Source organism: Vulpes lagopus, chromosome 9 (assembly GCF_018345385.1).
Source record: "Vulpes lagopus strain Blue_001 chromosome 9, ASM1834538v1, whole genome shotgun sequence".
Taxonomy (NCBI): Eukaryota; Metazoa; Chordata; class Mammalia; order Carnivora; family Canidae; genus Vulpes; species Vulpes lagopus.
Genome location: NC_054832.1, coordinates 62,642,506 through 62,656,782, shown reverse-complemented (window position 1 = coordinate 62,656,782; position 14,277 = coordinate 62,642,506). Strand labels below are relative to the sequence as shown.

At 36.2% G+C, this 14,277-nt stretch overlaps 1 protein-coding gene across 2 annotated transcripts in view; it reads left to right on the top strand.

Moving 5' to 3' along the window:
- Positions 1–14,277, top strand: part of PREX2 (phosphatidylinositol-3,4,5-trisphosphate dependent Rac exchange factor 2) — a 285,113-nt gene that overhangs the window by 258,053 nt on the left and 12,783 nt on the right. For both annotated transcript variants that reach the window (XM_041768878.1, XM_041768877.1), the window contains one exon: positions 8,201–8,303. In XM_041768878.1, coding sequence (XP_041624812.1) covers positions 8,201–8,303 — 103 coding nt within the window. The remainder of the gene's footprint in view (positions 1–8,200; positions 8,304–14,277) is intronic.

Sequence of the window (14,277 nt, the reverse complement as noted above, 5' to 3'; positions counted from 1 at the left end):
TTCTGCTAGTGATACTGCATGAGCACACACACACAAAAAAAGAACATACTTTTCCAAGTGCCTCAATTCTACTATTTTTGCACAAAATAGTTAAAATAGCTGCTCAAGAAGCCTTTGAAGTCTCAACATGTATCCCTAAATCCAGTGACTCCAGTGGGTTTTGTTTGGAGGATAATTTTCAGTTATAATTAAGTACGTAACATTATTGAGGAGTACAATAGATTTTCAATGTTTAGCCTCAATTCTAACAAATATGAGGAAATAAAAAGCAAACTACCCCTTGCTAAAGGTTGCATTTTCTATTTTAATGTTTCTCACTTTATCATCTACATCATGTCAGTTTACAGCAAATTATTGTGGCTGCAAATTCAGAGCTCTTCATCACACCAGTGTTTCATGTGTTTTCTTTGCGTCAGAATCTGAATGACCCTTCTCTACTAGTAATAGGAAAGCTTGGAATCACCCCCAAGAGAGAACAATGTAATGATTAGCTACTAAGGAAAACATCGGAACTCTGACTGTGAGCTAAGAGTCTGCAAATAAATTCACTGTCCAAAAACAGAGCTTAAAGCTGTAAACCTCACATTGTTCTGGTTTCCCTCACCAGTTTGCCTGTAAGTTACTACATCACCCTTGTGGCCCAGAAGGGGTGATGCATGTCCCTAAGTGCTCAATTTAATGCATTTCAGCCCTTGGGAGATTGGCTTCCTTGTTCAGTACAATTTGAATCAACATTAAATGAAGCATTAGAGCTCTGGAGGTTTTAAAAGGTAATTGGGAATTTTAAAAACCAAAAATGTTTAAAAAGGTAATTAGGAGTAAAACTAATGTTTTTGTCTGGAATCATGGTAAATTATAGAAGATCTTTGGGTTTTGAGAATCTTTTATGTCATTTATTATACAAATGCCGTGAATCATCTCAAAGAGAAGGATTACATTTTTTTAAAAAAAGGACTAATACAAAAAAATTAAAAATAAATAAAAATAAAAAGGACTAATACTAATAAACTTACTTCAAGATTTGAAGTCTTACAAAGTGAACTAAATATGGTATAATAGATATGAGTTAGTAAATGATCAAAGCACAATATGTCACATTTGGACATTTGGACCTTATTTTAGGAAAATAAGGTTTGTCTCTCCGGTGAGACTTAGTTGAGGGGGAGGTTTGGATGCTGATCATTCAATCTGAAAATTGGATCGAGCAACAGGAGGCTGTTTCGTATACTTTCCCTGATGTTTCCCTCTATAGTTTGACATATACAATAAAATTGATACCTGAGGTCTGGGATCAGTTGGGACAAACATATGAAAGAAAAATCACAAAGAAACATATTAGCAAGTGCCAAATTATAATCAGGTGAACTCTACTTCCACCAATCCCCAATGTATAAGAGATAATGGTGGAAGTTTGTCATTAACATCATGAACTTACAATCATATAATATCATAATTTTATAAGATTAAATTATAGAGTTTTATAAAATTAACCACAAGGTTATTTTAATGAACATCTTTTTAAAAAATAAAAAGTAGAAAAGAGCTTTTGTAAAAAGTTAAAATTTACAATGGGGTTTGGGAAATAGGATTTATGAAAGCTCACATTCCTCAGATTTTTCAAGTAATGTGTGTCCCATAATGAGCACAGTTAGGCTGACTTATGGTGTGAGCTGAGGAGCAAAGAGGGGTGGGGATAGCATCTCCGCAGACATGGCTAAGTGATCACGCATGCCATTTCGGGTCATTCTTAGGACATTCATGAGGCCAGTATGCCAGCTTTTGTCATTTCACAGGAGGCTGAGAGAGTAGAAGTGACCTGGCCAGAGTCCTACAAGACATCCTCAAATCCTAGAACCTCTGGTTGTGACACCCATATAGCAACTGCCATTCTACATTTAGAACAGTTTTCTGATATTTTGAAAGACACTCCCAATGTGGACAGACATTCCTTATTTGAGGAGAGGCTTATGCAGTGGTACCATAATGTTGACCATGAGCAGAAAGAAGTTCTGGGTAGGGTGGAATAGGTGTGGTGCTGGGAAGATGGAGTAGAGAATGAAAGAAGGGTTGGTAGAAATCCTTAAGCATCAGGATGAAGGGCTGGCTTTTGCAAATGTTGCCTTGAAAGTAACTGAAGATGCTTTGAATACAGTATTGATAGCATGTTAAGGATAGATACTTAGTAAATTATTCTGATAATTTGCTTAACAAATTGTTGTTTTACATCACATAATGTAAATGTTGACTTTTTTTTCTTCATATCAACTAAGGAAATAAAAGACTTACTTACTCCTAAAATCTGATTCCCAAGGCTATGCATGTTGGGGCCCAGACTACTTCTATAACTTCATCTCCTTCTCCTCTCTGTGTGCCCCTGGACTTTGAGCTCCACACTTGCCCTTAAGCAGACAGAACATGCATTAACCTCAGGGCCTTTGCACTTGCTCTCCCTGAAGTGACTTCCCCCAAAACAGCACCTCTCTCTGGCATTGCATCCTGTTCACTTTCTATTCCTTTAAAAACTTCCCTTTTCTAGATAACTTATCACCACTTGATATTACATACTTGCTTCTTATTTTCTTTTCTCCATCCCCTGAAATGTGACCTCCAGAAGTGATGGGATTTTTTTTTCTGTTTGCTGTTGCATCCCCAGCACACTGGGGAGTGGATAAAGATTTTGGGGCCTGCAGTTAGGTGCCCTTTTAAAGAAAAAGTTAGAAAAACTACAAGACAAAATAGAAATGAAACGTAATATTTATTTATTTGGAATGCAAAAAAATTACGAAGTTTACAATGCTAGCAAGTACCACAAGCATTATAAAATCCGAAAAACAAAAGACTTTTTATTACTTAATTGCCTGACCCATCTCTATGCATTTTTCCTCCACAGTTTTTGGTAACATACTCTTTTTTTTTTTTCCCCACCCCCCCTCCCCGCCCCCCGGTAACATACTCTTTGATTGCCTCTTTAAATTATAATAATTTTATAATATACTTTTCTATAGAAAGAATAGGAAAATAATTGTTTTTTTTCTCCAGTATAGCCAATCAGATTTTTTTAAGAAAAATCATTGATTAGAAACACCTTTTAATTTCAGCATTATTGCTACATCTCTTATACATTTTTTTAATTGTTGTCAAATATGAGAATCCCTATAAGATTCTGTAGCATATGAACCATAATATTTGGAAGAATATTCCACAGACTAGCTTCTGGCTCTGTACATTTCTAGCCTGTTTTTTTCTCCACCACACACAGTCCTAGGCGCCCTGGGATACAAACATTGCATTACAACTTCGGGCCCTTCCACCTCCATTTCAGCATTAGGTGATTAATGGACAGTACAAATACTCTGAATCCATTTCTACACCAGAAGACCATAATAACCTACCTGTACATGGAAGTGACTGTGAATCATGTATGTAGGTTCCAGTCAACCTAGCCTAAGTACACAATAATTCTACTTCCTTTAGCTCAGTTCCAGAAATAGCCATGCCCATCTGAACACTCTACAGCACGACAGAGGGGAGTTGGAATAGACATGGTTAAGACAGCAACCATAACCATTTGCAGTTAAAACATTTTGCTGTCGCAAAATTTATAAAGGAATGTGGCTCTGTGAACAATTTGCTAGGGATCCATACAAGTAAGGGACCCTGACTCTTAGCCCTTTTTAGCTTGGTAGTAAATCCATTTCTTCCAGCATCTAATAGTACTTGTAGATACAAAGTAGACATTCAAAATATATTTGTTGAGTGAATGAATGAACTAAAGTTACTTCTTTGAGCCTTTTCCATAGTACTGTAAATCAGAGTGCCTTTCAAATTAAATTGGACCCATTAGCTACAGGTTATATTTATCATATCAAAACTCTGCTGAATCTCTGATGTGATGTGGGATCTATTCTTAATACAAAATATGTCAAGAAGATTTATTCCTTATAAGCACAGATATATTGACCCTTTCTTGTTTCTTTCTATGGAGAAATTCACAATTTCTGCATAATTTTATAGCCCTGCCAAGTAATTTTCTCGGGAGTATGCCCTAAGCAGAGCTATTACTTGGAATGTCTTACTACTCAAATTGTGGAACAACTTTCTTCAGTGTATATGTTATATTTGCCTTTTTAGGAAGGACAAAGTCTACTCTGTGACCTTTAATTTTTTATTTTTGTGAACCCCAGGGAAAGAATTGTCTAAATTTTTAAAATGATACTATACAGCTAGAAGAAGCTGAAAACTGAAGGCCCAAGTTTTCCAGGATGGAACCAAAATATAAATTTATTTAAAATTTAAGTTAACTTCCTAATATGAAAATAGAGATGGTGCTAGAAAGGAAATATGAATTCTTAGACTGAATGGATTTGCTTAGGATTCACAGCCTTCATAACTCTCCTTCATTTTCTTATCCACGGTTAGCAGAGCTATCTCGCTGCTAATCACTGAAGTACCTATAAAACCAAATGATCTCTTATAAAACCTGACTCTGAGTATCCATTTATGAACCATTGAAAAACCATGTGCCACTTTCTGGATCTGGAATCTTTCCGAGAATGCCAGAATCAAAATGCTTCTTGTAATGCTGAATTTTTCCATTTGACATTCAGATTGAGGTAGCTGAGAGAAGAGAAAAAGCTTGGATGCAAATAGTGATATATTAACGGCAGTGTTGTAGCCTTACTGCTGGGCTTTCTTCCACGTGCTTAATTCAGGAGAATGGAATAGTGTGAGGTTGTGATGAAAGAAGTAGGCCTCCAGTGGACAAATCAATGGTGAATCAAACACGGGAAGTATTTCCCACATTGACCTCATTGTATCTTTTTAAGTGTTTTACTTTTTCAAAATTTCAAATTAATCTTGGGACCTAATTGGAACATACACAGTGGTTAGTAGGAAAAGGTAAATATAGGTAGACAAAGCCATCTGTTTTGGGTATGATATTGAAAAAAAAAGCATACACATCCATTACAAGGTAGATTTTTCTATTAGGTAATGCATGTGTATTGATTTTAAAAAGTGACCCTTTGAGGTACCCTCTCAGGGAGCCTGGTACTGGTCATGCTGATTGATTGGGAGTTTAGAGTAAAATGTTTTAAAGTCAAAGTCTCTGGCAGATAATTTGCTATTGTACTGTTGTTTATTACAGCTTGAAGTAGGGAGAAATAAATCTGTTTAAAAATATTTTTTAAATGGATAAAATTATAGACTGCTTGTTAAAAATCCTTCACAATAAGTAAGTGTTATAAGTAGAGGAGGGCAAGTCATGTTTTATCTAGAACAGACATATTTCAGTTTGATTAGAAAAAGAAAGCCATTTTTTTCCTAAGTGTCATTCAGCTAGTGTAATGAGCATTATTGATTAAAATGTTAGAATCAATAAGGATCTAAAATTGGAGTAGAGGAGACCTTAAGGAGGTAAAAAAGATTGTGCTCTGTCAAGTAAGCTGACAATTAAATGCTTTGTGAAAAACTGATTTTCTTAAGCGTGAACGGTCAACGGTACTTCTTGGCTTTCATGGGCATATGCCATTCTAGGGCATGCAGGAACATGTAAAACAACAAGTATAGGGATCCCTGGGTGGCGCAGCGGTTTGGCGCCTGCCTTTGGCCCGGGGCGCGATCCTGGAGACCCGGGATCGAATCCCACATCGGGCTCCCGGTGCATGGAGCCTGCTTCTCCCTCTGCCTGTGTCTCTGCCTCTCTCTCTCTCTCTCTGTGACTATAATAAATAAATAAAAATTTAAAAAAAAAAAAACAACAAGTATATATTGTTATCAGATTCATACACTAAATATTTGTAAATATCACATACTAATACTAATTGTAACACATTAGCCCATCTGACTATGTATTATTAAGTTTTGTAAAGAGTTCTGTGTCATGTTAATGCTTGTTGGGTCATTGAACAGCCAATGAAACTTAACATGTTTCTTCTTAGAATCCAATTATGTATAATAATACAATTACATGTTGTCAAGTTCTTTCTAAAATTTTAGCAGTAATGTTTAAAGCCCCTTATTCCTCTTCTTCTTAATTCAGCAGTATCAAAATCTAGCAAATGTATTGGACTTCTGTAGCACAGCATAAGTGAATTAGATATTCCTCGGATAGTAGCAATTGCATTATAGACCTTCCATTTGCAAGGAAAAACTGACCAGACTTAGGTAAATACATGTGTAAAAAAACACCAAACACCAAACTATGGGGAGGTAAATGCAAAATAGAAAAAAGGCACTCAATTTCTCCAATTATTGATATCTTATATTAGTACGGTACAAATATTAGCTAATGAATCGATACTAAAATATTCACATTAACCAAAGACCATACTTTATTCAGATTTCCATAATTTTTCTTAAGTTACCATCCTTCATAGCACATTCCATTTGTACTCATGTTTTCTGAGGCTCCTCTTGATTGTGACAGTCTTTCAGGCTTTCCTTGTTGTTGTTGAACTGGAACACTTTGAGACGTAGAGTATTTTCTAAAATGTCGCTCAGTTGGGACATGTCTGTTGTTTATCTCATGATTGAACAGTTTCTGTAGAGTACATACGGAGATATACTGCCATTTTTATTATATCATATTAAGGATCGATACTATCAGCATGATTTATCAGTCTTGGTATCGCTGTGATCATCTTGTTGAGGTAGTGTTTGTTAGCTTTCTCTGTTGTAAAGTGATTCTTTATTATGATTATGATTATGATTATGATTATATTATAATTATTATTTTATGTTTTTCATAATATATTTTGAGAAGGAATTTAAAAAAAAATATTCATAAATTGAAAAGCGAAGTAAAAAAAAATCTGGTCATATGAATTTTATGAAAAACATCTAAACGTAGTGAGCATTTTAGTGAAATGTATGCAAAAGATACCCCTAAAGAACAATTCAGAGACCAGCACCTGAAAATGTTAACAAATAAACATAGCCTCTAAGAGCTGCCAAAGAGAAAAGTGTGGCAGGACATAAAAGAAATGCCTTAAAAGTGAAGGCAAAGGACAAAGGGATACCAATCACTAAATTCAGGGATTGAATTCTGAATTTTCTCAGAGTTGCTCTGGGCATCACATTCCTGTATAACTAATTAAAAATTCCTTTCAAAATATTACAGTCTTTTAGACTGGGTCCAAGAAACATACTTTAAAAAAATAAATTCTGGGGGGTACCTGGGTGACTCACTCAGTTAAGCATTGGCCTTCTGTTCAGGTCATGATCCAGAGTCCCCGGATCACCCCAGGTTGGGCTCCCTGCTCAGTGGAGAGTCTGCCTCTCCCTCTGCCTCTCACCCCACTCATGCACTCTTGCACACTCTCTCTCTAATAAATAAAATTTTAAAAAAATAAAAAATCAATTTTGATCTTCATGAATATTAATTTTACTGTTTATTTTTCTAAGATATTGGGCATAAATTAGTATAAATCTATTAACTATCATGTAGACTTGTATGAAAAATTAGGTAGTCTTTTCTTTTAAGTTAAAAGAATCTCAGAAAAAAATAATAAAATACCAGTAAAATACTAGTAAAAATAATATCTGATAATAGAAATGATTTTATTTCTGTTTTTTTATGTTTATGTATATAAACTCTTTCATAAACATAGTTCATTATGAGTTTGTTAAATTTAAATACTTAGTTTAGGACCCCAATCATGTAGTTCTATAATCTATTTTTAACCATATATCCTAGGGATGCCTGGGTGTCTCAATGGTTGAGCATCTGACTCTTGATCTCAGCTCAGATCTTGATCTCAAGGTCACAGGTTCAAGCCCTGCATTTGGTTTAAAAAACAAAACAAAACAAAACAAAACAAAACAAAACAAAACAAAACAGGTGTTCTGTGTAAAAAAAAATCAATGGTTCATTGTCTAGTTGCTTCCATTTTGGCTCGGTATTTTTGTTTTGTTTTGTTTTGAAATTAGTGTAGGGAGGAAAAATAATTTTCCCTCTATCTTTCTGAGTTCTTAGCTAAGACCCCTATAGTAAAAGACAGATTAATGAGAAAAAAACAAATAGAAGTTTATCAACATGTATACCTCATGAGTACATGGAGGATACCCAAAGAAACATGAGTAACCCTCTGAGAAGGCATATTTAAAATAGTTTATTGTTTCCCTTCATTAGTAACCCATGCTATCTTGAAGTGCTTAATGGGAACCATGGCATTTGACTTGCTTTTGCCTTTGCACACAGATGCACCCTGAGTGTGACCCTGGAGCAGGCCATCATTCTGGCCAGAAGCCACGGGCTGCCTCCTCGCTACATCATGCAGGCTACAGATGTGATGCGGAAGCAGGTAAGCCTCACGCGCAGTTTAGGGATTGTTTTCTAGGACCTGGATTTGAAGGTTTCTTTTAATCAGGATTTATCAGGTTTCATCAGAATTAATCAGCATTTATCAGATGTCTGATGGATGCCTGGACGTGGGGGACATCTTTCCAGGCTCACAGGGTAAATGTGAACAAGAAACACTCTTAGGAATGAAGGGCAGTACAGACATCTGTGTGAGGGTTTTCCAAGAAATTTAGCCAATCTATAAAACAGAGATGTCTGAGGAGGTAAGCTGAAGGAGGAAAGGGGTTGGATGGGCATATTTGGCAAGAGTGGATTTGGGGCTTAGGTGAAGGATGAAGTCAGAGGATGCATGGCATTTTCAGAGCATTGCAGGTGATTTACTAAGGGTCTGGGAATAAGTTGAAGAAGGGAGTGGAGACAAAGAAGAGGGAAGAATTGAGGGGCCTGCTTGCTCCTGGAGCTCCCAAAGGGAATTCCAAGCCATGCCGAGAAACTTGTGCATTATTCTAAAAATAAAGCACATACCTCAAATTTTCCTTCAAAGGATGAATAGCAATCTTAGAAATGTCATTAGGTCACTGAAGTATTTACAGGTGGGAATATACCCTCTTTTAAAGAGGAGGGATGTTTGATATTATACCCAATAGTATTTTAAGTGTGACAGTTTGGTTTTGGTTTTTAACTCTTAAAATTCTTTAAAAGATAAGAAAAATGTACCAACCTCCAATTTATTGATCATTAGGAAAATGTACCTAATCTCATAGGAAAGACAGAGCTTATTAGAAACATAGAAGAAGTTGGAAAAGATCAATTTTCTATTTCATTCTGCCACTTTTTCCCAGGGTTACCAAAAAAAATTGCTCAGTTGGTTTGAATTGTCCAATGATAGTGAGTTTGGTTATTTTTTAAAGATTTACTTACTTATTTGAGAGAGAGAGAGAGCATGAGGAGGGAAAGGGAGAGAGTCTCAAATAGACTTTCCACTGAGCCTGAGCCCCCTGTGGGGTTGATCACACAACCCTGAGATCTGGACCTGAGCTGAAACCAAGAGACACTTAACCAACTACACCATCCAGGTACCCCCAAGTGACTTGGTTTTTAAGATATGCTTTTGTAGTTAAAACTGCTTTATTTACTCAAGACTTGGTGTATAACTCTTACACAAACATACAAATCCCAGTGGGGTGGGTTTGCTCCCAAGATTACACTACAGAATAAAAACAAAACAAAAAAACATGGAGACAATCAAGAGGCCAGCAGCAGTTTGGAGTCTGCAATGCAGAAATAAGGTGCAACCAGAGGATCTACACTGGAGCTTCAGGCTGGGAACCCTGGAGCTGGAGACTGAAAAACCAGGATCTCACAAAGTCCAAGAGGGATTTGTTAAGTAAAGGTTAGGTCCACAAGAAGCACAGGACGCACTGTGGTTCAGCTGGAAAAGGGCAAATAAGGATGCAAATGCCAGCAGATTTTGGAAGGATTTTTTGGAAGATTGGTATACAAATTTGGTTTTAAAATGTAGATCAGGGTAAACTTGTGATTATCCATACGAAGGTCGAGTTTGGGATGCCAAAAATACAGAAAGAGACTAAACATTTTATTTCACTCTGCTGCTGTGAGAGGAAGTTTGCAATAAGACTTGGAGGAGCCATCTTAAAATTATGGTTTTTGGCAAGACTGAGAGACTGGTATTAGCCTGTTTTCAAATAGTCTAGTATGGGAGTAATCATGAATTGCCTGGGTATACATTCATACTATACGGACTTCAATAATCAAAACCTTTGAATTCTCACAACTGAGAAAACAGATATAGATAAAATAGAGAGAGAAAGTAAAAATCATATTTATATGAGCTTTAATGACTTTTTAACCAGTGTAAACCTTTCTGAGGTACAATGTACCTATGATATTTACAGATATTATTAGTATATATGCTTATGTATTGATATAATATAACTTATGGCAACTGAAAAGTTTTGAAGTTTCTTGTAAAATCCTTGTTGATTTCTGAATCGCGACACTTTTAAGTATTTATCACTTCTTCCCCCTTCCATATTTTAAAAATAAATACATTTAGAATGGGTAGCTTCCCTCCATTGTTGTTTGTTTCTCTTCTCCAAGTGGCTTAGAGACAAAGACTGATTTCTGACCTCTGCAGGAAAGATCAGGGAGCTTGAGGCCTTCTTTTTGGAGAAACTGGGCTAAACTGATGCACAGAGATATTGTTGCAATATTCCTTCTGTTGCCCATCCTCTCCCCAGTGTTCAGCTGTTACAGGCGATGGGGTTAGTGGCAGGGATCAACTCTGCAAGCCAACTCTACCTGCCTGCAATCTGAATAGTTAGAACACAGGTGGGAATCAAAAATATAACTTTTCTCTTCCTTTGGCCTCTCAACCATGTAGACACAATTCTGCGGAGACTGAGTAGTTGGGATATTTGCCAGGTTAATGAATAATATTTTCTAAGATCTTTAGTTTCTGAAGAAGAAGCTCTTCAGTATCACTTATTCTTCTAACTCCAGTATTGTTTTCATGTGCAGATTTTGTAGACTTGTTAAATGCCCTCATTGAGTTGGAAGGAAAGCTGAAAGATAGAAGGAGGGTACTATGCCCTTTCTAATTTTTTGATAGCAATTATTATAATCCTAGGCAGCACTTTTACCTAACCAACTGATCTGATTAACAAAAGGCTTAAGGGGAAAGTTCTCATTGACATTAGAAACAAAGTTTTCTATCCTACAAATTATATGTTTCAAGTATTATTTGGTAGAAGCCTATCTCAAAAATTTTTTCATCTTTTTAATAAAACTGGAATTTCAAAGAATTCTATCTCCTTACCTATAATATCTGGGCATTATACTGGGCACCAATAACAAAGACTAAGGAAGATGTGGTCCTTGCCCCATCTCATGGTGGTCACTGGAGACAAATCATCATGATAACAACAGACATGTGGTATACAACCTCAATGTTTTAGGACATGAGACAGGTAATAAATGAGTGAGTGACTAGACTTTGAGCCCCTCAATGGCTGGGACACTGAGTATGTTTATTTTGATGGCATGGGTTTCCAGAAAAGTACCTAGCAGAGAGTATGCACTGAATGATGTGTGGGCAATGAATTAGTTCTAACTAGGATAACTGGGAAAAGGCTTCATGCTGAAAGTGATAATATGATAGTGGCTTAAGAGCATAGATTCTTGAGCTGAACCACGTCAATTTGAGTCCCAGCTCCATTGTTTACTGTCTGTATCATTTGGGACAAGATTCTAAGTCTCTCTGTTACTTAGTTTCCTCATTATTAAAACAAAGATAATAATAATAATAGCACTTGCCTCATAGTGGTGTGAGGATTAAATAAAGCAGTATACTCAATGTACTTAAAACAGTGCCTGTTACAGTGAATGACCAATTAATTGCCCAAGATGATATTTGATTTGAGCCTGGAGGGATAAAGGTGATATGGATAAGTAGGAAAGAGGAGAGAGGGGGTATTTAGGTAGAGGGAGCAAGTATCAGGGCACCTGGGTGGTGCAGTCAGTTAAGCATCCAACTCTTGGCTTCAGCTCAGGTCATGACATCAGGGTCATGAGATTGAATCCCACATCAGGCTCTGCGCTCAGCGTGGTGTCTGCTTAAGTTTCTTTCTCCCTCTCCCTCTGTTCCTCTGTGCATGTGCTCTCTCTCTCTCAATCAATCAATCTTTTTTTAGGTGCAAGTATGGCATGCGGTGTATATGAAGAATTATTTAGTTGAATTCACTCTGGAATATGCCAATCATGTGCAGCATGATAAGCATCAATTTTATCTGCAACCTTTTGAGAAAGCAAAAGTCTTTCTTTAGATTATTTAATGGAATATTATGAGATTAAAGACAAAACAATTATACATAAATACTATAGTTTAGCAAGTCTATTTCTCACAGGGATATGGTTTAGATATTCTAAAACTAGTTTACGTGTATATTAGGCTTGAATAGATAAGTAAATATAATGTAAATAATGAGAATAAAGTTTTTTACTTCCAGAAAAAGAAGTTACAAATAGGGAAAGGGAGAAGGCCATAATCCAGAATGAACGTTGTGGCATGGGATTGAATCAGAGATAGCAGTTTGAACTGATGGACACACACACACACACACACACACACACACAGAGAGAGATATACATAAATGTAGAAATAAATATAGATGTTTGAATATGTTTACATTAGTCAACTGGCTCTGTCAACTGAGAAGACCTAGAAGCAGTTACATACCAATAGTAGCAATGAGCACATCCAGTGTCCAGAGCTTGGGTTCTAAAATAATTTTCCATTAAAAAGAACCCAGGATTCTTGGAGAAGTGGTCAATTTCCAGCTGAGACAGGGAAGATGAGCCTGGAACATCTTGAGGTACCGAAAAATAAACAAGTGTTCAAAAATGATTGTGATTCTTTCAGTAGGACATGAGGAGCAACCTGAAGGAGCTCCTAGTTGCCAATCTGGAGCAATCTAAACAAAAGAAGTCATTAAAATAGTGGCAGTATTGGATAATAACTCAGATAAAATAAATATCCTTAAATTCATACTGATTGAAATAAATACTTGAGTAAATAGATAATGGATTTGGGGGGAAAGGATGACTCTTATTTATAGAAGCATTCCTTCCTAAATGCTACAGTATCATTGTTGCAGGCAAGATACCCCAGTAGAGACTAAAGTCAGCAAAAGTTTGAAGAGTTGTATGTGCATAGTCTCATAGTATCTTCCCCAATATAATTATTAACTACGACAAGAGAAGTAGTAACTTTACAGTGAAAAAAATCTGTCAGACACCACTTGAACCAAGTGAAAGTTAATGTCACCTGTGATAAGACTTAGGAACATCATGTGATGGTCAATGTCGGTGATCTCATGCACTGAGAAGGCCCAAAATAATTTCTTGCCCAAAATGCATGTCCTCTATCTAATCATGAAGAAAGATCTGACAAATCCAGATTGAGAAACATTCTGCAAAATAATGACCAGTATTCATCAAAAGTATTAAGGTCATGAAAGACAAAGAGCCTAAGGAACTGCTATGGATCAGAGAACCAAGGAAGCAAGAAACAAAATGTAGTAGGGGATCCTGGATTGGATCCTGGAGTAGAAAGGGGACACAAGTGTGGGAAATGGTGAAATTTGAGTAAGACTTGCAGCATTGTACTAATGTTGATTCCCCAGTTTTGATCATCATGCTATAGGGTAAGCATTACGGGGAGTTTAAATAGCTGGGTTAGGTATGTGGACTCTCTGTTCTGCTTTCACAACTTTTCTCTAAGTCCGAAAAATAAAGAGTTATTTTTTAAACACTTAGATGTGATTCCTAAATTCCATCCCATCTGTCTTTCTCCCACCCCCACCCCTTTTCCCTATTTGCTTTCCTTTGTTGGTCCATCTTGAGAAAATAGGATTTGTTTTCCTTTCTTCCTTTTCTCCTTTTCTTTCCTCCCTTCCATGGCTCAGAAATTTGGTAGCAGGAGACAGAGCTTCAGAGTTTTTTTTAAACTACTCTTCATCTAGTCTCAGCCCCAAACCTTGATGTTCGGTTCTAGGTAGTAACTAATTCCTATTAGGAACTGAACGATGACTATAGTTTCATTCATGAACTTGGCAGGTTGTGAAGACTTTTTCATTGCTGAAGTCTTTGTATTATAAACTTTAAGGCATAATTCTCACATTTCAGAGATCCACATGCACATGCCTTTCCAGAAATTGCTTTAAAACTATTTAAGAAAATATTTTCTTAAAAAAAATTTAAAAAAAGAAAATATTTTCTTGATAAATACTATGAAGTTTAAAATATCTAATTATTCAACTAAGGACAAAACAGATACATGAATGTGATAGAACTGTGATTTCTGTTCCACGAAGGTGGGGACACAGCAGATATTTGTAGTCTGTTCATTTCTTATTTTCAACATCTAAAGTATTACTTGTTTCTAGGAATAAAGA